General features: G+C 36.1%; 1 protein-coding gene across 8 annotated transcripts; it reads left to right on the top strand.

Moving 5' to 3' along the window:
• The first annotated feature begins 619 nt into the window (after positions 1-619).
• Positions 620-25,272, top strand: LOC110377190 (uncharacterized). 8 transcript variants are annotated; one of them, XM_049837778.2, is made up of 12 exons: positions 620-999; positions 1,276-1,448; positions 1,901-1,996; positions 9,315-9,406; positions 11,185-11,294; positions 13,165-13,176; positions 14,527-14,710; positions 15,753-15,830; positions 17,571-17,740; positions 18,875-18,997; positions 20,668-20,899; positions 22,623-22,763. In XM_049837778.2, the coding sequence occupies exons 1-11, from the start codon at positions 832-834 to the stop codon at positions 20,884-20,886; spliced, it is 1,425 nt and encodes a 474-aa protein (XP_049693735.2). In that variant the 5' UTR covers positions 620-831; the 3' UTR covers positions 20,887-20,899; positions 22,623-22,763. The 8 variants fall into 8 exon arrangements, with proteins under 8 accessions (XP_049693735.2, XP_063896883.1, XP_021191649.1 ...); XM_064040813.1 differs by lacking the exon at positions 13,165-13,176 and having other exon boundaries at positions 17,586-17,740; positions 20,668-20,752; positions 22,611-25,272; XM_021335974.3 differs by lacking the exon at positions 20,668-20,899 and having other exon boundaries at positions 22,623-25,272.
• The last annotated feature ends 1,095 nt before the right edge of the window (positions 25,273-26,367 follow it).

Genomic DNA, 26,367 nt, shown 5'->3' with positions numbered 1-26,367 from the left:
TTATTGATTGATTACATAAATTACACAGTACATTGTGAAATAAACTTTATATAATTCAAAACTATCAAATCAGTCAGTTAACAACTTCAATTAAGTAAAATAGCTATATGTAAATACGATAAAACAGGGTTCGACCTTTTTGTGCCACATTGAAGTATTTAAAAAATCATTGAAAGTACCTACACTTATCAAATGCACCTCTAGATTACATTGAGAGATGGCAGAAAACTGAAAAGAAACAAAGAGATCTTGAAGAAACGTGCAATGTTTGTGTATCATACATGAATAAAATCACAACTAGCACTGTTATTATTTAGATTCTCCCTAAACTTTTTGGTCGTCACTGAACAGCCGTTTAGAAATTATCAACGAGTATCAGGCAGCGGTATCAGCGAGTGACGGGTTTTGGAAGGAGTATGGACACATAGCGTATTTTACGTATTTGTGTTATTACGTTGCAGAACGACATCAATTCTCATCAAAATTTTTCAAAATACTTGTAACTCAGTTTTAAAGAGGTTGAGATTCTAATCAAGTAATATTATTGGTGTATAAATTTTGCCGGAACTGTTCCAGATACATATCAAACATATTTTGATTTGCTTGCACATCCCTAGTTATTTATCATCTGTATGTTTTGTGCGTGCGTGCGGTTCGTCGGCTGGCAAACGAACGAACCGGGGATTGCGACTGTACCGAAATAATTATTATTTTGCAATAAAAAAATCAATTTACTTTACACGGTTCTAAATACTTCGACACAAAATGCGTGTAGCTTTTATAATTGTTTGATAGTATTGCCAAAAGCCTGACGTCCCGCAAACAGCCAAAATGAGTAACTGGGCTAGAAGGATGCATCGACGAGCTGCTACATTGAGCAATGTGGTTACGTCTTGTGGGCATCCAAACTCTTTGCCATACCCAAGAAGATTAGAGAAAGTGAAGTTTGGTGTTCCTCTACATGAAGTGTGCAAGGATGATATCCCTGGGCCCTTGCTTGTTAGTATACTAGCGACTTGAAGTTCCCTGACAACGCCCTTGAGAAACTTGCTAGTTTTGATTATCAATATGAATATGACCGTTTGTTTAAGTGCTGAATTGTTGTAGAGCGGGTTTCAGAAGTTGTATCAAGCTTGAAGTTAGATATGGTTAAAACAGCATTTCATTCTGGTTTCCATTCTTGCGTGTGTTAATAGCAGCTTAATAAACAGCTTTATCGAGTGTTTGGTGTGTGTTGTGAGGTTTTCCTGAAAGTAAAGTTGTGGTGATGTGTAGGTGCTGATACTGAAGCTGAACAAGGAGGCGCCGCTGCGGCGGGACGTGTTCCGCGCGCCGGGTCACCAGGGTGCCATGAAGAAACTGATTCACTTCCTGCAAACCGGCCGCCTGGTCAATGTAGATAACTACTCTGTTTATACTATTGCTAGTGTGCTCAAAAAATTCCTCAGGTAAGCATCCTTAGTCATACTACAAAAGTTTTTTTCTTTTTACCCAGTGGAACACAGTTTATTTTAGTGAGCAATGTTTCTTATTATTGCTAAAGCTGAATTGTTGCTTACTAACAATAGATAAATAGTTTTCTTTAATCTGATAAGGTTTTTTAAGTAAATATTTTTGTTTGCATTATCAGGAGGTGTGATAATAGTGTTTGAGGTGCACTCAATACAGTTTAGATTGATTGATAATCTTTGAAAGGTGTAAGTTCATGGCTGATGCAGTGAGCTTCATTTCCTGAGTCACCTGAGTGTAGAAAGTAACAGTTTTTTTTATCTTAAAAAAGTTGTATCTGTAAAAAATAAATTAGTTTAAACTACAGTGATACACTCTCCAACTTTGAGGCTGATTTGGTGGTTAATAATTATTTTGTGATTGTTTTTTTCATAAAATGTATATTGTTTAGGAAAATCCCTGGTGGTGTGTTTGGCCGAGATGGTGAGATGCACCTGTTCACAGCAGTGGAACTACCTGAGGAGCAGCAAGTTGATGAAATTCGCAGGTCAGTTGCATGCATTATCAACTTTAATATAAACAATTACCCTTCTGGCAGCCAGGTAAAATTATGCGTTATGGTTTCAGTTTGCATACCTTTGTTGAACTACTTACTTCATAACAATTATTAAACTCTATATTTTTAAAAGAAAGTACTAATCATTATCGTTTGCCTGTCTCTACTTTTCACCAGACTATAAAGTATGTGTACCTATATAAACTATATTCTTATCCATAGGTATGCATACCATTAGTATCTATAACTATAAAGAACTGTTAGGTACAATGTATTGTTCTCATATAAAATATTTATTTGAAACAGGTATTATTTCCTATCATTAAGGCACTTTAGTTAAAACTTGCAACAAATAAACTTTTATTACGAATGTGATAACATTGTAATTGTGTACTCTTTTCCACCTTATCATCTGAAAATATTTTTGAAAACAGGTATTCAAGAATTATTTAAATATGAAACCAGTTTACTTAGTCAGTGAAGTGCCAAGATAATGTGTATCCTTCAAACAAAAACTATACAAGAATTTGCAACAAAGTATAAAGAAAATGCAAATGTGTGGTTACTTATGTAAATTAAGGGTTACCAGCCTTGCCTTCTTCTTTGCTTATTGTCAAGTACTGGTTGTCAGCAATTATTCTCCTTGTAAACGAGCCTAGATTGCACAATTTAAAGCTTGTTCTGGCAAAGTTTAGCTGTGTATATGTAAAACTATTTAGGTACGCCAAAATTTGATAAATCCTGTGACGAATTCTAGGTTCTAAAGTCTAAAGTTTTTACTTGATAAAATTATGCGAAACAGCACATACAACACGGGTGCAATGTGCTTATTCCGCGGCGATTAAAAGCTTAATAATAAAATTGTTTCTTCTAATTTGGTGATTTAACACCGGTTTAATTTTGGCCCCCTTGACTCCAACTGAGTCAGTGAAAATACTGTCGACAAACTGTGTGACTTATCAATTTACGTTCGAATTCAATTGCCTCTTTGATCGTTATTCCAAAGAAGCAATGAATCAACTTCTCTGCAGTTTATTTAATACTTTCCGAGTCTGGGGTCCTCAAAGTGTGTGACGCCAAACTGAGCGAGCAATCTGGCATTGAGGCCCTCCTTGCCTCGTACCATCGTATTGTAAATTAACTAGTTAGGGCCCCGAGACGTAATACTTAGCAGTAATAGTAAGTGCGCCGAAAATTGAAAAAGTTTGTGAACTCTAAGGTAAACCGAGAGAAACAGCTAGCAGGCAATAGAAACCGCTCGCAAAGTTCAGCGTTTGCCGTAAGTCTAAAATTGAATTTTAAATACCCTTCGAGAGCTGGATAGTGTAACCAGTTTTGTGTTAGACAGCAGTAAGTTTATGGAAATCGGTCGGTAGTCGCTCCTCTAAAAATTGATATTCAGCAACTTCTAGCTCGAGTGAAAGCTGCGACTCCAACCTAGTTGGGAAAAGGCCAAAAGGCTATGCGAATGTATGGTGATAGCCAACACTACGTGTCAAAGTTGATTTAGAAAACTAGTTTTAAAATTAAAATCTAAGTTGTATCAAAATGAAGCTGTGTTCATAGAAATACTACAGCCATTGTTGAAAGTACTGTAACGTTTTAAATTATATCGTCTGTCTTTAATTAATTAAAGAATTGAACTGTTCTCGTCGTCAAAATGATACACAAGTAAATTTCCCATGGTTGCAGGTGTGCAATTATTTATATACCTTGTTAGCTCATCGGCCGAGTTTAATGTTCGTAAGTAACCTGTTTTCCTCTGTTGACTTTTATGCAATTGTGTGGGATGATAAGCACCTCTTGTACAAATGTACATTGTTGTTGCATTACAACTAAATAGCTGGAACAATATTTTCAGTGTACCTACTTTGAAACTGTGAATCATTAAAGTTAATGCTAAAATTAAAAGTGCATCGATTCTTTTGTTAACTTTGATTCAAATGTGTAGGTTGTTATTATTTTTTTCAAAAACATGTAGTTTCTGGGAATAACATAAATATTTTTCTATTATTTAATCGTTTACCTGTTTGTGTATTCTCTTTCAATCTATTACCGCGTAAAATTTTATTATAACGATTTGAACGGCTTAGTAACACGCAACTGATATAAAATGACGTAAATACACAATAGATTGTATAATATAACGTAAGAGCTATTTTATACTCCTACATGAGATTAGATATTGTGTCCTTAGGGAATATCCTTTTTCTTGTGCTCAATAATAGCTTGTCTTGCAAAATTAAGTTAGTTATAATTGGACTTTGTTGATGGGGAAATAGAAAAAAGATCCTCCGTTTTGCTAACTGAAAGCAATCAAGGAGTTTTTTGAAAAGTAGACCCCTGATACATGGGTCGTCCTATACCCGCCATGACGGGGCAAACGGTAAATAATGACAAACTTAACATTATGGCAAAATTAAAATATATCCTAAATTGAGATACTTTTCTCAACGACCCATGTATCAGCGATCTACTTAAAAAAAAAAAACTACATAGTTATACATAGAGACAGTAATATTATTTTAATGTTGGCTAAGTAATGTTTAGTTTGTCATTATTTACCGTTTGCCCCGTCATGGCGGGTATAGGACTTTCACAATACATCAGTATTATGGATAGGAACAATGGTTGTTTATAGAACACCCGACCTGAATTTTGATGCGCTTACACATAGTAACGGTGCGCTTCGGTTGCCATGGACATGGCAGTAAACAAATAAATATGTTTTTAGTATTTTGTGTCATGTTTCTTTAGTATGCAAATATTTATGGCCGTCACTTTAAATATTCTTTCAAAATCGATTCAGTAGATCCGGAAATTATCCTCTACAACGCAACAAACTCCCTGTCTCTTCATAATATTAGTATGGATTTAAAAACACAGACAATAGCCGAATTCGAACAACCAACTTCAGAAAAGTAATCGTTATTTTTTATTAAACTTAGGAAGAAGTCGTGGCCAAGACAAATGTAATTGGTCATGTCACGGACAAAAATAAGCGCTTCTCAATTTTTTCCAAGTTTTTTGTTGTTTCATTTAGCTGCAATGAACGGTACAATATTACCAGTGGTAGACAATGTCTTACAATTTAAACTTGGCAAATTGGTAGCTTCTGAAATCGGTTTCACCCGCGTCTATAAAGATAAAAAGTAGCCTTCCTCGATAAATAGCTCCCTAACATTGAAATACTAAATCGATCCAGCAGTTCCCGAGATTAGAGCATTCAAGCAAAAAAAACCCTACAGCTTTCATATTTCACCTATAAACTATTTATCCCCATTACGTTTTTAAATAACATAGTTGCAATGAACCTTAAACAGATTTGCCCTAAAATGTTTAAAAGATAGGCGCGGTCTGACATATTGAGCGTGAACTCCCGGGTCCATCGAGTTTGGAACCATTCGACCATTAAGTTTCCAAGCACTCGGGTAGGCTACAAGCATGACAGATTTTTGTTTATAGATATGGATAATGAAACCTATCTAGTATGGACGCCATGGAGAGAAAAAAATATTTGGCGAAGTATCTCATGAGTTCATCAGTATACAGCTTTTTTGTAAATTATTCGCATGCTCCAAGGCAGCATAGAGTTTTTCATTGGTCAATTCTTAATCTTTGACTTGCATCGTCATATGTAAGTCGATAAAAGGTCGCCGGAAGACGCTGGATGCAGGTCGCCTCCAACAGGTATCTGTGGAGACCTAATGGGGAGGCCTATGTTCAGCAGTGGACGTCCTATGGCTGAGATGATGATGATGATGTTAGTCTATCATTAAGGATTGTTTATACTTCTGAGACAGTCTTAAGTTTAGTAGCTGACGAAAAGAAGAGGTCAGTTACTAAATATAGACAGTAAATAGCATGATGCTTTTAAAATCGGAACCATAGCCAGTTAATGAATTGGTTTCACATGGAATTGCTGACCGTGAACCTTCGATTCTAAGCCATGGTCAGCGATCAGCTAATAAACTTTCTTTTTTACAACGATAATGCTCTGTTTCGAGTCGAATAGGTCAACTTTTCTTTTGAGTTTTACAATAGTTTATGATTTAACAACTGCTACTGTTAAAATCCTGTCGCGGCTGCGGGATTGTTGGAAAGAGTTACCGCGACCCTAGTATACAAAGTGCTCCAGATGAATGAAAGCTGGGTTTTAGTCAGTAAAAGTCTGACTCTCCCACTGCATCCACAGCGGGAGGGGTAATATGATGATTTATCTGATTTATTACATAAAAATAAGACTGTTAACATTAAACGGCTCTCATATATCAAGGCGAAGGAGCCCAATTGTATAATCGGAACAGCGTTGAGCGTACATATTAGCGTAATCGTTCCTTATTCATGCGTTAAGTCGACGCCTCATACTGCATGTTATACAATGCCGTCTTTCAACTCATTCATATAAATCTTGGAGCAACCGAGTTATTCGTGCGGTTTTGCCATCATTTACGAACCAAAGGTCAATAACCTCACGTACGTTTTTAATTTTCCTCTTATAATAATTGGGTCACCGCGATAATATCATTGAAGTACCAATAACCGCAGTATCACGGAAAATATTGATTGGTATATTAATTTAAAAATGTTAATTGATTTTTTAATCAATTTTAAAGTTTATTTTCCTTGTATGAGAAAACAATATGTTTTACATGGAATTTGGTTTAAAAAATATGACATAATTGTATTTTGATGTAACATACGAATTATATGGTTGTTATTATTTTCGACGAAGTTATGTAAAATAAAACGTTTTGCGTGAAGCACCGCTGTATAGCTACCAGTATCAAGATCACTATCATTCTTGCGAACATGCGATTCTTTTCTCTCAATTGACTCGCACAATTCAACGGAATTGCTATTATAGTTCGGCCGCTCAGAGAATGCGTTTCTGACACATCGCGATTGAACTGACGACGTAACTTTGTAATGGCGTTGCAGTACGATAAAAATATTTTTGCTGGTTGTTTATCGTTTTAACAATTGTTGAGCATTAAAACAACATTATTATATCAATAATAATCAATGAATGTTGTAATTTTGTGCCAAATTGAGTGTCAAATAACTTGGTAAACAATATTTTTCTAAATCTATACTGCGCTATTACAAGGTTATGTCAGCGCTTTATATTTGTAGTGCTGTGCTAAAAATAACAGGCAAGTATCGTAATCTGTTCTGGTTGATGGTTCTTATACAGTTATACTCATAATATAAAATAATACGTTTTGTTTTTCTTTTTAAGAATTTGAAAATAATGGACTATAGGATAACTTTTATGAAATATAAAAATAAAACTATGATCAAACTGAATGCGCGAAAGAAAGTAGCATTTTTATATTTAGGTTGAAAATGGTAACCCCAAATGGCATCATGGGCCGTCATTTTGTGACGCTAAATAGTCATTTGTTGTCGTTTCGTGCGCTAAGACTAAGTGCCCTGCCTCATTAGGACGCCAATGGCGACGTCGCCGGCTACGTATCCAAGCAGTTAGTATTGAAATGTATGGAACCTAACTCACTAGGCGACGGTTTGGTAACGTCGCCAAATTGGAGGCGTGGCCACGAGCTACAGTTCCCTATGTGGCTTCTGGCTACCGTGGCAACTTGGCGACGTGGCCACAGTAGCCACTATAACACGTAAAAGCGCACCTCCCTCACACAGTCGCCAATGTGGTCGCCAGTCAGCTTGCAATTTCTTGAGCGACGACGTAAACAATTGACTGTCGAGACGCCATGGCCACTCGACTTGGCGACATTTGGATGCCAGAAGTAGCCAGACCTGTGCCGATGGCGACGTCGCCATGGCGTCCCAGTGAGGTAGAGCTCTAAAAACCTGATTTTGGAAGATTTTGACCGAGATATCAGGATTGATTCTGTTATTGATAATACCTAATATACACGTAATATACACGTAGGCGAAGATGATGATGAAGACACCACCTCCTCAAGCGAATCGGAGTCTGATTAACATTCTGTACGCACATTCAATTCAATGTACTTACTTTATTGCATAGAAATACAGATTGTAACTTTGTAACAAAGAATAAATAAAACGATTTTATTATATGAATATTACCTTTTTTTGGTTTCCACTTAAATAACAAAAATATAAATTTTAAATGATTCCGCCAATTTAAAACGAAAATAATCTTAAAATAATGCGGCGGTTTATTTTGGGGGAACGGTAACGAACTTAGTGTTATTTTGTGCCCATCACTAGTCCTGACTAACTGATAGGTGTCAGGAACGCATTCTCTGAACGGCCGAACTATAGTAGTACATACCATGTAAGTATAGTTTTAATTTTCACTCTCATTGGTCGCATGTTTTCATGATTACCGTAACTTTAGCCTTGTCACGCAGAGTCTGGATACATCATCAGTTCCAGTAAAGCATTTTGTTGATTAATAGCTCAGAGGTGGCATTTTGGGGTCAAAGCCTGCCGGGGCTGCTGGATTGTTAGAATCAGTACTATCGCCCTAGAACACGAGGAGCTTCAGAAGGAAAAAGGCTGTATTTTTGTCAATAGGAGTCTGATGCCCGTTTTCACCAACAATCTCCTAACGTTTCCCTAACCAAGTGTCACTTAGAATAAGGGCTCCTCCAATTATAAAGGTTATAAGGGACACTTAAACTTTTGTGACAACGAAATGTTTCCCTAAATGCTCGTAGGGCATGACACTCTTTTGTTCCACCCACAGCGATGATGAAACCATTTGACGATTTTCGTCCTTCTTAAAATAGGTTTTGATCGTCATGCTATACATCTACTTTCATAAATGATGTAGGCCCTCAGCACGATATAACTTAGTACAACTTGTGTAAGTAAAGTGGAACTTTACCACTCGTGCTACATAACACATGTATGCGACTGTTGTCGAGACTCGGCGTCGTCAGTCGATGCTTTATTTAGCCGCTTCATTGATTTATCTATATCCAATGCTGTGGTGCTGTGACTAACTTGAATGTCAGGTCATTTCAAGTTGTAACTTTAATGCAGTATGCTACATAAATGCTGTCAAGTTTTTTTGTCTGATACTGTAATAAGGGTCCCATTTTGATGGGCTGCGGGATAGTTCGAAAGAGTTACCGCGGCCCTGGTACATAAAGGGCTTAAGAAGAAAATTATGATGGGTTTCAATTAGTACGAGTCTGACTAAAATCCATCACCCCACAACGGGAGGGGTCATTTGACAACAAGGCCCCATTTGGATGCTTAACAAATGTGTCAGAAACATCATTTTCGTTTTTTAGCCTAAAAATAAAACATTAGTATGTAGCATGTTAGTAAATTGTGTTTTTGTCCCCAGATTGCTACTGTCGCTACCAGTGTGCACGCAGAGGTTGTTGGTGCTACTCTTCGGCACGTTTCGGGTGATGGCCTCCAACGCTGACAAAGCAGGTATTTAAGTAATCTGTGGTATTGCCAACAAAAACTTGATATTTTCTGTCGACATCATCAACATACTTCCTAGACTTAGGAATTACAAAATATTTACATTTAAGGCTTGAGAATGTAATCTAATTAAGATGAACTCAATGACTAACTGCAAATGAAATCTTAACTCTTTGTTAGCTAATATTTACGTTGAGTAATTACAAGAATATTCGCGATAGTATAGCAAAATTCTTAACATTGCCGAGATTCGAAAGCCCCGATTAAGGTTTATTATGATGTTATGTACATGACAATACATAGCCAGCATTTGGCAGTGGCCTAACGAAAGTAATTAGTGGTAATAATGCCAATTACACGCGAAGCTGCGTGGGCGCGCGTGATGCAACGGCTTTACATTCATTGTGCTATTATTTAATGTTTCTTCAGAACGTCTCGCTGGATTATTTCTTGGCCTAGTTCGTGATGACGTCTTTGCTTTAGTAGCTTTAGGCGTAACCTTTTTGATCTATTATATATTTATATTAATTATTTAGGTCGCGCTGTGCTGTCCTAGTTTCCGAAAAGTCGCGATTTTATGGGAAATGTCACTGCTCCCATCGGTAGAAAAATATTATTTTGCTTTCAAATAATACGCCGTAGTTTCGTGACTTCGATATAGCTAAGGTAGAAGTTAATATGCAAGGACTCCATTATTTCTTTTCGCACAAAGTTGTGCGTGTTTTGCATAACAAAAGGCGTGAGGGCTACATTAATGATTTACTCTCATCAATGTCTATTAATCAGTAGGATCTTTTGCTATCACGCATGGCAACTGTTTCTGAATGCTCTTTATAAGGCGTGTTCTTCGTCACGTCTCCTTTTAATACGTATTCTGTTTTCCTGGACAATGTTACCGCCGACAAACGCGTCGTGTGCGATTGTGCGGCGCATATACGGCTCATTTAGCTCTATATCGAGCCTTGTTTAATGCGACTTGCGTCTGTCTGTTCGTCATTGTCGTCGCAGGTACTAATATGTAAAATATTATGGTAATGACGTATGGACGCATGAACGCGAATGCGGTGCGCTGGAAATAATAGGAACCTCTTATGTGACTCTAGTTGTCTTCGAATCAAAAGGCAGCTGTTAAATTATCCTTTGACTTTCAAGTTTGTTGTAATTACTTAGGGATTTTTGAATACAGGTTAGACTTAGGCACACCTTTTTGTTGATGTTGTATTGTTTTTTTCTTCATGCTTTGTATTCAGTAGTCAATTGAGTGTAAGAAGAATGAATACCAATTCATACCATTCAGTCATGACTTATGTATGACGATTACGATGTTAAGTTTTTGCTGTATTTTTTAATACCAAGAAAACTCCGTTCATACACCATTGCGTGTAGAAGTGCAACAGTACTTATGCATTCTGGCAAGACTTCTGTATTAATGCTAAATAATAGCTAATTCGGTGTCTGCAGTTTTAATTACAGTAATTTGCCGCTTAAATAGTTTTTTTTTGTATCCGACAATTAGATAAAACAGCCAAGTTGAACGACTTCACCGTGCTTAAACGAAGAAGAGAAAAAAGTTAATTTGTTTTCCGTGAATATCTTGTGCTGTGATTTATTTACAGGTTTTTGACTTGAGAAAAAGCGTTTAGTTCAGCTTCTAATTTACTTGTTTACCTACTGATGAGTTCGTCAGTGTCTGAAAAAAAGATTGGATGTTAATTTAAAGGTTTTTATCATCAGAATATTGGCCAGCTACAGTACTTTGATTCAAACAATTGTATTGTTTCTAGGTACAGGTATGACATCCGAAGCCCTGGGCGTGTCGGTGGCCCCATCATTTTTCCACTCTTGCGTGTCGGACGGCAAAACAGCTACAATGGAGGACGTTCAGAGATTCAAGGTTAGTTCAATCATTATCTGTCATATGTCACAGTACTAAGGTGTCATTAGACCCACGTATGGCTGAGGAAATGTTAAAATTGTCATGTTGTTATTGATTCGTGATAGTTTGTTCGACGTTGCCATGGTTTCCCGTGGAACTTTCTGTTAGTTACATCCTTTTGTCTAGTGACTCATAACTTCATAAGCACAGAATATGATGAAATTAAAATATGCAAACTATGACTAAGTAAGATATTAAAAGACTTATCAAGCAATTCCTAGACATCAACAGTTAATAATTTCCAAGAATTATGAAAAAAATAACAGTTGCTTTTGAACTAAATATTGGGCTGATGATACCATGATGTTTATAAAGAACTAATATACTGACAAAAACTATGTTTAATGTGTGTACAAGGGGAGTGAATGCGCTTTGTAAAGTGATACATGTATGTGTCGCACTATGTGATAGCTGCACCATTATCGACGATTAAATATATCGAGTTTCGGTGTAATCACCTGATGTGGACATATGTTAGCTATATTATGTATATCTACGTTTGTTTTGGTACCGGTCGCTCATCATACGATTGTCATTTGAACTTATGCGATGACATTTACAATCTATCGTAGTATTAGAAAGGTTTTCTGTCGCTAAGCAGCTTTTGCTGTGAATTGTTTCTTCCCTCTGAACGTTTATTGTTATACAATGACTTTATTAGGTACTAAATTCCATTATAAGTCGCCATTAAAAGTACTTACTTAGTTTTTTTTTATTATGATGAAAATATATTTTATTCAAGCAAGCTTTAACAAGTGTAGATAGTTGATTTCCAAAGACAGTATTTTACATACCTCGTATTTTACTACGTACTTACCATTGTTACAAGTATAATCCGTTGAATGACTCGTATATAAAGGTGAATCATATTGAAAGTCATTGTAAAATTAAATCAATCTAAGTACACGTTCACAATGAAAGTGAACGCCAAGAAAAGCAACAATATAATCTTGCTATCGTAATTCATAGTCAATAAACAGTTTTTTTATCAGCAATGTCGAGTGGGATTCTAATAGTGTTTCCTTATCAGATACAAGGCTTAAATTTAAATTATCTTTCGCTTGCTGACTGTATGTGCATTGTAATGCGTTTGCAGTACCAAGATTATGTTTTATCACTTTATGCGATTGTTCTTTTAAAACACGTAGTTAAATCAGATTGTAAGGAGGAAGTTACGTTAGTTTCAACGTTTAGGCGTTTATTTAATACCTGTTTTAGAACTGGTTAAATAATTGACGTTCTTTGCTGCGATAAATCAAGCCTACAAGTCAACAGTCGGAAAAGTTGCTGTAACAATGATAGCTGAAAAACTAGTAGCATTTCTAGACTGAAAGTTGTACGTAAAAACTTATTACACAAATGTATGTGAACATTCTGCTTTACTTAGGTTTATCTAAAGCCGGTACATTCCACGGTTTTTATGAAACATTGCAGACTTCGACTGATTGTGCTATGACGTCATATTCATTAATTAACCTTTTTCGTTGCTTTTCTAATTGTCTTTGACATGCATTACGGTTTTAATTATGACTTCTACTCTTTAGCCGGTCATAACCTTGTATGAGGTTTTACATGCACTTATTGTTAGTCCGTTTTAGTGGTTTCCGATGTTTCTTAAAGTTATTAGGAAGTAAAGTACCTACCTATATTTTTTTGAGAGTCGTATTTTCAGCATTTAGTGTTTCAGGAGTACCAATTTTGAACATAAAAGATTGTGCTAACATTGTCCACATCAATTGATTAAATCGATGTTAAAAATGAAATGTAAGAGCGTTACTGTAAATAGCTTGTACTGTATTCACTAAAACTGTATAACATGCGGCAAAAGGCTGAAGTTTCCGTGAGTACAACATTATACAACCAATCAGTTTACTTTCCACTGTTATACTTATGTAGCTCATCGTAACTTATGTAGCTCATCGTACTACGCTTTCCTCAACTGCGGTTATTTATGTTTTACGCATTTTCTATATGAACTACTTACTTATTGCATGAGATATTATGTGTAGCTTGTTCGTGTATTATTGTTTGTTTACATAGAATTGTGTATTTTGTTGAAGAGGTTCCAAATAACTGGTACTTACCTATATATCATTATAATTTTTGCTTGATTAGTCATTCTATAGAGCTTGAAGTAGTCTTTGCTTTTATTGTTGAAGCTGGTTATGATAGTAAATATGTATTTAATTAGCATGTTAAAATAACACCTTTATCTTTTCGTAGAAATACTGAAACTCACTCAATTACTCTTTATTAGTAATGAGTCCTAGAATCCTATCTCCTATCCTAGAGTAATAAAATCATTGAGTTTCAGCAGATGTGACCTAATCACGCTTGCGGAAAGAACGTATTAATCACCACTCATTCTTTTAAATGTTCTAAAGCTTCATATCATCCGTTCCTCTAATTATTCTAGTAAGCTTTCATAGAAATGATATTACATCATAGAATGCTAACATTGTGCTCCTTATCGGTTAACTCAAGCAAGAAGCATCATCTATTTATTTTTTCGACCTCAACACTGATAAGCTTGATTCATGGATTCTTTGGTTACTCACTTCCTGCACGCGGTTCGCTGTTACTCAACGAAATATTGTAGCAGTAACAGTTGATTGTTTAATTGTTGGTATAAATTATGTTAGATTCCATAGAAGGAAAGGTTATTTGTAAAATTTTATCTGATTATTGAAGAGTCGGCTTTTACTGAATTGCTAGTGAGACCTGAATCTATGAGTCATGCTGATACGAGTAATATCTATCAGCTGTTAATTTGCATTAGTTGTCAAACATAATTTGTACAAATGTATGGAGTGACTCATGCATGAAAATTGAATTTCCACTCTGGATAATGCAATAATGTTTTTGCTAGTTTGTCCGTCGTTATAAGCATGCCCTAAGTAGCTACTATTTGATACCTATTTATATAATTGATTGCATTGTTGATGACTTTTATGAATTAAGAACATTAATTTATATTTTCTAAAAATAAATATGCTATTAAGCGAACTTCTTCCCAACAATTCAAAACTATAACGGCTGCTCTCAATATCATATTTATCTGTTGATTTGTTTACTTTAAGATAGATAGATAGAACTTTGTCAAAAATGCTATTGTCAAAATTCTATCTTCAGTAAGCAAATGTACGGATAGAATATTGGGAGCGGCTTTTAAACAACAACTCATGTCCAGGTGGCGACCCGTATCATGCGGCAGCTGATAGAACAGTTCAGCGCGGGTGATCTCTTCGGTCGAGACAACTACGAGTATTACGCGCGGGTGACGGGCCGGATACTCAGGGTGAAGGACGAGTGGATCTGCTCCTTCAGAGACCCGCCCCCGCCGCGGCACCATCGCGACCAGGAGGCTTATGCTAGTAAGTACCATTGTTCTTGTGAAATTAGTGTACAGGCTGGTTTTGGACAATAGGCGGTATTTTTCCTCATGCTGCTTTGAGGAAGGTTTTTGGACATAGTCAATAAAAGAGTATGGAAGAAGAAAACAAGCTGCTCTGATCCCAAATAAAATTTGGATAAGGGGATTTGTCTCCTGCTTATCCCAATTGGTGAATGATGAGTGATGATGATGTGACGACCAGGTCGATGATGTTTTCCAACTGTTTCTGTAATTATGAAACCAAGCAAGGCCTTATTCTTTAGTGTCACTCGTTAGATTATAGTTCTTCATATTAAGCCTCAGTTTTCTAGTCCTCTATTTTATACATATGTTGCTCATTTCCATACGTCTTACAATCATTGTGATGTCAGTTCATAATTATTATTTTGCATTCCAAGGTCGCACTCCAAAGTCCTTACTCATTATTTTAACTTTATAGATATCTACAATAGCAGTTACAGTTTCGTTTTGTCATAAGAGCCGCATGGCCGATGGAGCGACACTCGAGATATAAGATAATATTTATAAGTACGTCTAATAACACTCGTCTGAACCTAAGGTTATTATAATAATATAGTACTCGACTAATTTGACTACAGATTTTTGACTTCAAATTAAGATGAGCCTCTGAGATAATATCAGATTATATTTGAATAAGATACATGAGAAAATCTTTGAGCGGACATTGTTTTGTAAAATACGGAAACTGAGCTTCTTATGTTATGAGAAACTTTAGTCACAACACACATTGTTCAAACAGTTTTATTGGATGCGCTCTCTGTATCAAGGCCTTGTAATAAGAATTTATTTTAGACAGAAACACGAACGCTCCGTGTATTAATTAGTACTGGACTCTTTGTTTCGTATTTTTGTTGCATTTTTTTATTCTTTTACGCAATTGTAATGAATTACAGAGTTCTTATAAGGCCCTGAATTGTATAAAAATAAAATAATTTAAATTAAAAAAAATCCGTACTTGTTATTATAGAGAAGTTTTTAAAAGGTTATTACTTTATTTACAGGACAACTGTCTCTGGAGGCCGAAAAAACATGGCTGCAATGCGAGTGCGATCGTTGGGGCAACAAATTTAATTTAGAAGGTAAATATATAAATCAATTTCATACACTCTCGTATTGCCAGAGGGAATTAATTCCTAATATAATAGAACATTTTTCGCAGGTCATCCGAATGAAAGTCATTTAAGTTGTTAAAAAATACATAGTCAAGTTACAAAATTCATTGCAAATAATATATAATTTTTGGTGAGTTTCCGACAGTTTGTGAATGAGTTCAATAACATATCACATTTGATTTTCATACTTGGTACGGATTTGTTTTTATAATACATGGGTTTTGGTAGCACCGATTTGGTAGATATTTAGCAACCACACTAATACATATAGACCCAAGTATAAGTTTGATCCATTTTTGAGTACCTGATATGTACCTTCATCTGTATTTGTGATCACTAACTGGGTCGGTACGGTATCTTTTAAAACATTTTTTTTAGTTCTTTGACCATACTAGAAGTACCATTATAGTACGAGTAGTACCTAGGTATACTTACTTTCTAGATTAGAGTAAAATAGTTTTAAATTGGGAGAAGTCAGTTTCGAGTTGACTGCATCTAAATATAGCGTGCTTCTTGACTTTAGCTCCATTTTATAACTACTCGGGAGCAATTCATAATGCAATACTTAAAGGCTTTAGTGCAATATTGATCCGGTGGGTATTCCAATTTAATTTTAGAATAGATCATATTTAGCCTTATGATAACACTTCTCGAACCTACTTGGATTTTGAATATTGTTATTAAAAACTGGAAAATACAGTTCTCTCAAGGGTTAAAATTATTGATCTGGACAAACTAAAATCCTGGCCTATTCTTTCTTATTTTTGTGCACTGTTTTAATCGAATTATTTTCTACTTCGGTTTTCTCTATTTCATTATTAATAGCATTAAATTCAATATTCATATTGCACATTTCAGAAACTGTTTTTTGTACACATTCTCGGGACGGTAGCTGAGATACATTAGGGAAATAACATTTTTCTTATTTCCCGTGTCATTAAACAATGAACACAATCATCTTCTAATAACGGTATTAGCTCACTTCTGTTGAAATAAATTGAAAACAGTCAATATGACATCAGTTTCAAGTTTTTTATTGATGTAAATAACTGCATACTTGTGCCAACCCATCTTGATAAAAGGAAGCACTGACAGTCATTTATAAAGTACATATAGCATATTTAAGATACATTAGGTATTATTCACGGGCTTATTTACTACGCCTCATTCATTTAGGTAAAAAAAAGGTTATGTCCAAATTGTAACATGGGTCATTCTTCCCTAAAATCTAAATGGGCAACTCCGACTTTTTACTTATAAACTCTAGAAAAAAGTAATGTTTTCGACCAACTAACCATTGCTATATCAATCTCCAAACTTTTACCATCAACCGAGATGTCTAAAAGATCTAATCAAAATATCTGCTCAGCAGATATGACACATCGGTTCAACCTACATGACTCCATAGTGACATGCCATATAAGTACCGTCACATCTCAAATATCATTACAAAGTTCTATAGTTCCTAGACTTGTGATAATTACCGAAGTAATTTTGACCTAATGTAGCTACTAATAGGGTTAAAATTAAAACCACGTATTAAGTGCTTGAACTGCTGGCTCATATATGTATTTGATCTGATCTGATCTCGATACATACTAAAAAAAAACAATCTTAAATAAATCGTTGTAACTTGATAAAACCGACCTAAAAATTGTCCTCCTCAATATTTTTTCAACAAAAGGCAGTAGATTGTAGAGTGTGAAGTGGATTGTCTGGCAGGGCTGTCGAAGTCGGAGGAGTGCCAGTCGATGCCGGCGCTGGCGGGCGGCGGCGGCGCGGGCGCGGCGGGCGGCGTGCTCGGCATAATACCCGAGCACAGTCTGCTGGACTCCTGCACTCGACTGTCTATATCGCTTGAGGAGAGCGTTTTTAAAGTACGTATACATTGCTTCTTTAGGGCTTTTTTTCTTCGTGAGAAATCATCAAATGATCTCTCCAAGGTCCAGCGTGAGGGAGTGTCAGACCCTTACTGACTACAACCCACCATGTCCCTTCGGAAGCAATCCTTTGGCCCGCTTCTTTTGCGCTTAGGCTTACCATCTTAATTGACCTCGAATTAGCAAACTGGGATGGTTGTTGGTTATTGGGGGTAGCCTTCATTCAGCAGAGGATAGCAATAAGTTAAAAAGGTATCTTTATCAAGTTATATACATAAAAGCACACATTTTCAAGTACATTCCTTTTACAAAATGTAGCAATGAGCCGATGAGCAGGTAAGAATTAAACTGATTTCACTCTCTTCTTAGGCCGAACTTATTGCACAAATGAATGCTGTAACCTTCTAAGTGGCTTAAGCAATTTCCGGATCGAGAGCGCAACAAAACTGAAGTATACATTCATTTGCATTTAATTAATTAGTCTACTCTATATACCTTATTATGATTATGCAACAATATGCACCGATACCTGATGTTTCTTCTTTAATCTTGAAAATTGACATTGACACAATAAAAGTAACAGATATGATACAGGTATCAAAGAAAATCAGGTCAAACCAAATTTGCAGTGCGATAGTGCAAGCAATAATCAGTTTAAATCGAACCACTTGTCAGAAAACATTGATTTTGTGTAGCTTCTGTTAAAATGGAAAGTTCTAGAAAAGTGTGTATTAAAACATTGCTCTTCCTTTAAAATTCGCCATTGATAAAATGTTTACTTTTATAGATCTTGCTTATTTATATATTTTTTCAACTTTTTGTGTAGAGGCCTGTAGATATGGCGACAATTCGTTAAGGAGTTCTTAACCTCAATTGGTATATTGGCTACAATATCATGAAGCAGAAGAGTTTGTTTGCTGCACCTATTAAAAAATTCTTTAGGTCTTAGATAGCCTATTTTTCGAGGAAGATAGGGCAGTGTATACTTCTACGATGCCCTATGATGCGCGAAGTAGTTCTCAAATTTTTATTTATTTATTTAATCAGGCTTACCAACTAACACATCTCACTAGACTGGAAGAAACTGCTTCTTCAACAGTAAACTTATTATATTCTACTACCAATCTCCAGGTATCAGTGAGCTCGTCATCTCAATCGTCTCGCAGCAACTCAAGTCCCCACATGACCCTGGAAGAGTTACGCGCCATCAACAAATACGCCGAGAGCACCAAGAGCCTCTCCTACTTACCTCAGGTACGACACCAAATGTATTACGAACATATCTTAATACTGTTACTACTCATCTATTTGACTGTGTTCTTCAAATGATTCTTGTTTCTCTATCTTTGTTATTTGTTTTAGAAATCATTTTTTTGGATGAATTTTAAGTCTAAGGCGTTCAACTTTATAACTACCTAACTGATTTTAAAAATAAGACTGTGTTTCTGTGTTATTTTGCAAAATGCGAGTAATAAAAATGATTTCTGAAATGGTTCTATCTGTCCATATAAGTATGTGTTCTATCTGATTACATAATACTATAAAACTATTAGCTCCCATTATAACATGTATTTCTACCATTACATCTAAACAAACGTTGGTGTTGCCATCACCAAAAAATCATATACCACTAACATATTACCAGATTGAAAAATGGCCACATTATTATATGGACGCCATTGAGCCCTTTAAACTGAACAGATAAATGTATAAAGAGTATTATTTCAATTCTAGCGCTCACTGAAGGACATGTTTTATAAGCATAAGTGATGGTGACGAGAATTTTCTCAATATCCACCTGTAGATTCTAAGTCTGTTTCCCCTGTACTGTCTCAGAAGTAACGTGGACTGCTAGCTGTAATATTATATAACACTTAGTACAAAATTATTGTAGGAAAAAAATAAAAATCCGTAGTGTTTTGATGTAGGTGTTCATCCGCTACTAATAATTGGCATAGGTCACTTATATAAGTAGTAAATTGTGCGATTGAAATACGATATAGAAAATCGTGATTCGCCAGTAGTCCACGTTTGACTCTTACATGCATGAGTGATGTCTGTTTCCCTGATAACCTAGGACAACTTGTGGCTGATCTGTTAGTTCTTAGATATTTCCTCTTGATATACATTATTATACTGGTAAATACACGGTGTGACATACAACAGAATGTTGGACACAATGTGCTTACTCAAAGCTAGGTGTGGCAACGCACACACACATACACAGATGCTTATAGCAGCACTCAATGGTGCAGTGTGACCACCACAAACGAACACCTAGATATACGTAATATTATACATTTTGTGATATTTATTTCTTATGATTGTTATTCTCTATTTTAATAAGAATGTACTCAAAAACATGACTGAATATTTTTTATCATTGAAATAAAATAAAAATGTAATATTTTATTCAGTGGTTGTGGTACCTTTTGTGGTTAATATTATGTAGGCGAAACTAATATTCGTTTCATTTCGTCGACTAATTATAGAAATATTAGTTACTAATAAATTATTAACACACGCTCCATGTTTACTGTAATTAACCTCAGTTTTAATAAACATTGCCGAAGTAGGGTGGGTACTTGACTAATTAATTATTACCGGTCGAAATTAATATCTTGTGCTAAATTAGTTCGCGAAAGTATACTACTGCCTCTTGTCGCGACCCCCGCTTCCAAAATCGTCATTTAACAGTCTTTTTATGATAAACCAACCAGCCTAAATTGACTTGAATTCCCAAACCACTATGTTAATCAAAATAATTACAGAATATCATGGCAACATTTTAAGTGGGAATACGTCAGAAGTTATTGCATATGAAATAGGTAAATATAGAGAATCGGGTCAGTTTAGGCAGCAAGGGTGTCGGATTAGGTGTCATGGGGTGGGAGGTCGCGAGGTGTAAGCGGTGTGGTGCGTAGGTGCACGAGCGGCAGCGCGCGCGCATGCGCACGCGCTCGGAGTGGTTCCTGCAGCCCGCCGCGTCGCTGGACGCCGGCCGCGCGCGCGCCGGTACGCCGCCCCGTGTCGCCCCGCCCCGCGCCCCGCACAGCGCCCCGCACGGCGCCTGCGCGGGCGAGGCTCGCTCCGAGAGCACCGCTCTCTACGTTCTTGTCGCCTGCCTAGAGTTTTTGTTTTGAACCTCGCGCACCGGTACTGTCAAACTGTGTTCGTTCGCTTCGGTGCGGAGGACTAACCGGCCGCGGAGGCTTTGCACGCTCTCGATATCACATCGGGTGTCACGTAGCATCTACAATTTGCACTTGACAAGTCTAAACCTAACCTTTAGAAAATCTCAGCTAAAGACTCGAGGAGATACCAAAAACCGTCTCCTTGTCCCCATGACGAAGTTACGTTTAATCTGCTAAATCACTAGAGAAGCTAGAAGCTATTATGTTTAGATAATAGCGTAACTTCACAGCTAGATATACTTCGCGTGGGGGCGTGGTCGGCAGAAGCAAAGCCTCCTGCGCTACACAGGGCGGTACATCGCTTTGTGCGCTTACGCTTGGGCGCATCGCATGTGTCATAACACTGTTTGTCGCCTACATATCGCACGCATGACCTGCTCCTATATGTTCTCTCTCTTTTTATTGTTTCTTCTTGCTAAATATTTTACAAATATTATTTTCAGAATTATTTTTAACTTAAAATCTCAAATTATGTAGATATTGCTTCTATTGTAAATAGTTTTTACATTTTTGTCTATGGTTATTTAATATTTTTTTTATATTGTATTTGATATAAAATATTCTACATAATATTGTAAATAGTCCTTTCTTAGCTAAGTTGATGTATATTGAAAGAGTAGCGGTAACAAGTAAAGGCGATACTATGGTGTACGCAGCTTTGCCAGCACATTGTGCATCATCAACAATGTCATGACGAGCATGTGTTGGATATAACTGCGAATAATTGTGTTCGAGCATGTTGGATGTTGTGACGTCACAAGCTTGGACATCAGTCACGGCCCATTCAGTTTCATCGTCACCAATGAGAACATGCCAAATGTCACACGTTCATTGTAAAGTTAATGTCATACCATGCAGTGAATGCAGTACCGTGTTATATGTATATGTTGTTTTGATATGGCAAGAATACTGTACCAACTTGTCAACGCTTCTTATTCAACAGAAAGGAAAGACTAGTTTACAAATACATATATCTATTTTATATGTGTATCGATTCTAATATGGGAACCTATCTATTCGTATGGCATAAGCGGACTTGCAGATTGAGTGGAAATTAGTCTTTGCTTTCTAAACAATCGATGTTTTCAAATTTTAGTATTCATTAACAGAATCGAATCGCTGATTGCTCTTAACAAGACAATTTTTGTTTTAATTGAATTTAATTTGAAAACGTCACTTATTTTTTTCTTAATTTCGCTACTTGTATGTACTTACAATTAGTAATGACGATATATCGCAGACGTACGGGCGTGTCTTATTCCCCATAAAAATATATAGCTAAAATCTTTAGAAAAAGCGAAGAAAATATTTTTTATTTTTTTAAAACCATTAGAACTAATTTTCCTTAGCTACCATATTTTAATTTGCTATTTTCTAAATTAAAGCTACTAAACATTAAATAACTGCTAGATAACACAAAAAGTTAGGGTAACAGCAGTTCCCAATATTCTATGTATGAATCCGTTCTTTTGCTTACTAGAGATAGAGGAATTCGTCATTAGCCCCACACAAGTAATGTCAAATTCATATCTCTAGTAAGCAAAAGAATATACTTACATAGAATATTGGGAACGGCTTTAAGCAAAACAACAGATAGACCGAATATTGGGAACGGGCACAAGTAAGGCACGGGCGTACGTCAGCGAGTACCAGGAGCGCATGAGCTCACGGAGATGTCGCGTCAGGTGGCGAGCGGCGCAGTTCGCGGCGTCGGTCCCGGCGCGCGCGCGTGTGCGGCGGCGGCGCCGCGTGCCGCGCGCTCGCGCACTCCGACACTGAAGTCCCGCTCGCTCTCCAGCCTCGTAAAGTGACCGCCTGACTGCGCCACGCGCGCTCCGCCGAGGACACCAGGTAACGCGCGGCTCCCATGCGATGTCTTATGCCACTACACTAGCTCGTATACTATAGCCTGCCAAATACCTGCGTGACATTACCATGCTCCGTAAACAGCGGATGTAGGCATCAGGGGTTGTAAAGGGCAATTAAAAATGATCCTGTTGGGAGTGTTTATCTTGAGCCGTCACTGTTGGCGCTAACCTCCCACGTGATCCAAGGGAGTGTCACGTACGAATTTTCCAGTTTATAGCTACTAAGTGCGGATTCATCCCCCAAAAACTAACCTCGGCGCCAGCTGTCGAAAATTTGTCCTGAGCACCAAAAATAGCAATAAGTATTTAACCTAGGAAAAACATAGATGACCAATAAATTATTCCTTTAGTACGAAACTATGAAGTTTATGCATGGTGTACAGGACAAGGTTTTCGTTTATGCCGAGGCGCTAAAATGTGAAGGGATGATCCAATATTCAATATTGATTTTAGTAGCATTAGACTAAAATCATAGTATTTAAACACTCCTTCGACTGCTAACTGCTACTCTGTGTAGTAGAGCAGTTCTTTCGAAAACGCTTAAAAACATTACCGTTCCTAAGAAGTTGTGTATCAGACGTTTAATACGGAAATATGGGTTGAGTATCACTGCCATTCGATGATGATACAAAAATACTGATGCAAAGTAGGAACCGTAAGGAAATGTGTTAAAAAAGTTAAGACTAGATATACCCATTAGATAGAAGCGTTGCGTTGTCTGTCAGTATTATCCGAGGCTCGCCACCTCTAGCTAGGGTAGTCCGGCGCGAAACTTTCTATTATAATTCGTGGAGTCTTGTGGCTGTTGTGCTGATTTACTAAATATATGTGATAGAGCGTAGGTTCTGCGATAAGGAGTTTGTACATTTTTATAGCTGATGTCGTACGCTTTAGGCCAATTTTTCATTTTTTTTCTCATTAAAACGATATCATCATATTTATAAATAAAAATATACCACGTCGTTTTTCGATTTTTATATTCGATGGAATTAAATGTCAACCCAAAATTATTGAGCTCTCTATTTTATAAAAAAAATATTTCGATGTTGCGTGAATATTAAATTAGTATAACGCGTTTGTTTATCAGAATTTACTTTTCTGAAGTCTGTTGAAACTCGTTTCTACTAATGCATCACACTTGCGCGTTTTTTGTATGCACACAATTTAATTATACACAATATTTTGAAATAAGATATGCAATCTTTTCTGTGCCATGAAAAATGTACCTAAACTAAAATGTCAAAGTTTTTAATATCAAGTTTTGAAAGAAGATAAAATGTACTGTAGTTATCCAAATTATTACATGTTTGGGGGCAAGTGTTGCTAATGTCAAATTAATATTACGACTAAACATTCCTGTATATAAATGGTTAGTTTATTTTTACGTCGTAGAATAATACTTTCCTAACTTAGTTAAAAGTTTATAACGTGTAGAAACGGCATTATTATACTTTTCTTTGTGCATTTCTTTCTACCTCATACACGTTAATTTCTCTGTTATTACATCGTTCACGCGGTAGATAGTAAATTCTGCAAATTTCAAGTCATGCCAAAATTTACTGCTTACAATTGGCTCTATATAAAAGTATACAGGTGTCCGCCAAAATTTGAGCCAGATAGAAAAGACTGAGCTATGTTTAGAGACGTTTATCTTACCTAACGAACAAATGCGGTTGAAAACTATGCATACATAGTTCTCGATTCAGTCACATTCACATATTGCAATTATAATGTTGTCTATTATTGAATAGTACAAAATGACATATTATACAGTTGTCAAGTTTTTTAATAATGGTTGTTTTGTATCTTTCTGTAAATATCTACAATTGGATCTTGATAAATTAATATAGGTGCTAGTTTATTCAGAAATCTTATGAGAAAATTCATTTAGTTATACCTAACGTTGACATTTAAATATTTAATATTATTTCCTTACATCATAACATAATTATTATTTTCACATTATTATGTAGGTAGTTATAAAATATATAATGTTATAAGTTAATAAGACTCGCAATGGATCAAATGTTTCTTTTTTGTTAAAACATGTATATAATTTAGTTATTATTGGAGTAACATGTGTCTTTGTATGCACATCATTCGCACATTAATTATTTTTTATAAAATGTACCTTTTATTTGTAAGATTGTATTCTAAGACTGTTTTAGGTTAAATTGTTTCAATGCAGGTCAAAAGCAATTTTCGTTATGTTGAATAATAGATAATTGTTTGTACACAAGAAGTGTTCAGGCTTAGTGCCTGATTGCTAATGTAGAGGTTTGTGTATCGAAGGCAGCTCAAAGTAATTTTATATTCGTTGTGTAATTACGTATTGTTAAGTATTAGCACTCGGCTAGCGGTTACATCGCTGCTATCCACGGCTACGTCATGGCCATATTTAGAAGTACTTTTTGTTATATTTCGTTTTTATTTTATCACCTTTATTATATATTTGAATATATCAGGTGAAGTAGGGTAGACTGGGTACAGTTGTGCCAATTTTCGTTTGATCACCAATAATTTTGTTATTTTACTAATTAGCTCCCAGAAAAGGAACTTGTATCGCAATTTGGACATTTGTGTACGTAAAAACACTAATATATTGTTCCTTAATACAATGTATTACTCATAAGATCAATTTTTAAAAAAATGGGAAAGTGTCACAACCGGCCACATACCAAGGGCGGTTGGGACACGCATAAACATATATCAAAATGGTCTATAATATCTTTTATTGTAGAAATGTTTAACCTAATAAGCTTACAAACATAGTTTTAACAATCAACAAAACAACATTTACTCTGTTAAAACTTGTAGCTGTAGAAAGGCTTGTAGCTTGTGCTAGACTTACGAAATCCCTTGTTTCGCTTCTTCATCGGCATCTTTATATTTTTTTACATCATACTGCTCTCTCCGGTCTTCCACAAACGTATTCTGGACATCTAAAAGCAAAAAATAATAATATGAGATTTTTATATGTATAGATATTCGTCACAACCGTACCCAAAAAAATTGTCACAATCGTACTCAACGCATCATTTTGAAAACAAAAATTCGCCATGATTTTGCCAAATACTTTACGTAAAAAGAAATCACTTGTAATTAAATATTAATGTCCAACTTTTAAAGAAAAAAATAACAAGATAATCTATCTGTTTAAAAATAACAGAAATTAAGAAAAGAAATCGAACAAAAATACTTACTTTTGATTGTTGAAAAGCAATGTGGGCTCCTGCTTACGTCAACGTCCTGCGCCGGCTAACGCAATATTGGGGAACGTGTTTAGGCTTGTGAGCCACGTCTTTCTCCCTCACACCCCTCCCCCGTATTACGTATAGTTTCGTTACAATTGCGACTGTCACTACCGTACCCTGGCACAACCGTACCCAGTTTACCCTATTTGTTGTCAACTATAGTATTCCCCATTTCAGGCATGGTTTTTGTGACGAATAGTCCCATGCTGTATACGAATATGTTACTGGTAAACGATTATCAAATTCAAATGTTAGGGCTGCGGTGACCACTGAACTAGTGGTCCCGATAGTAGCCAGATAGAGGAATC

Source organism: Helicoverpa armigera, chromosome 23 (genome assembly GCF_030705265.1).
Source record: "Helicoverpa armigera isolate CAAS_96S chromosome 23, ASM3070526v1, whole genome shotgun sequence".
NCBI classification, from domain to species: domain Eukaryota; kingdom Metazoa; phylum Arthropoda; class Insecta; order Lepidoptera; family Noctuidae; genus Helicoverpa; species Helicoverpa armigera.
Note: the sequence above shows the minus strand (reverse complement) of the source record. Positions and strands in the feature narration are given on the sequence as shown.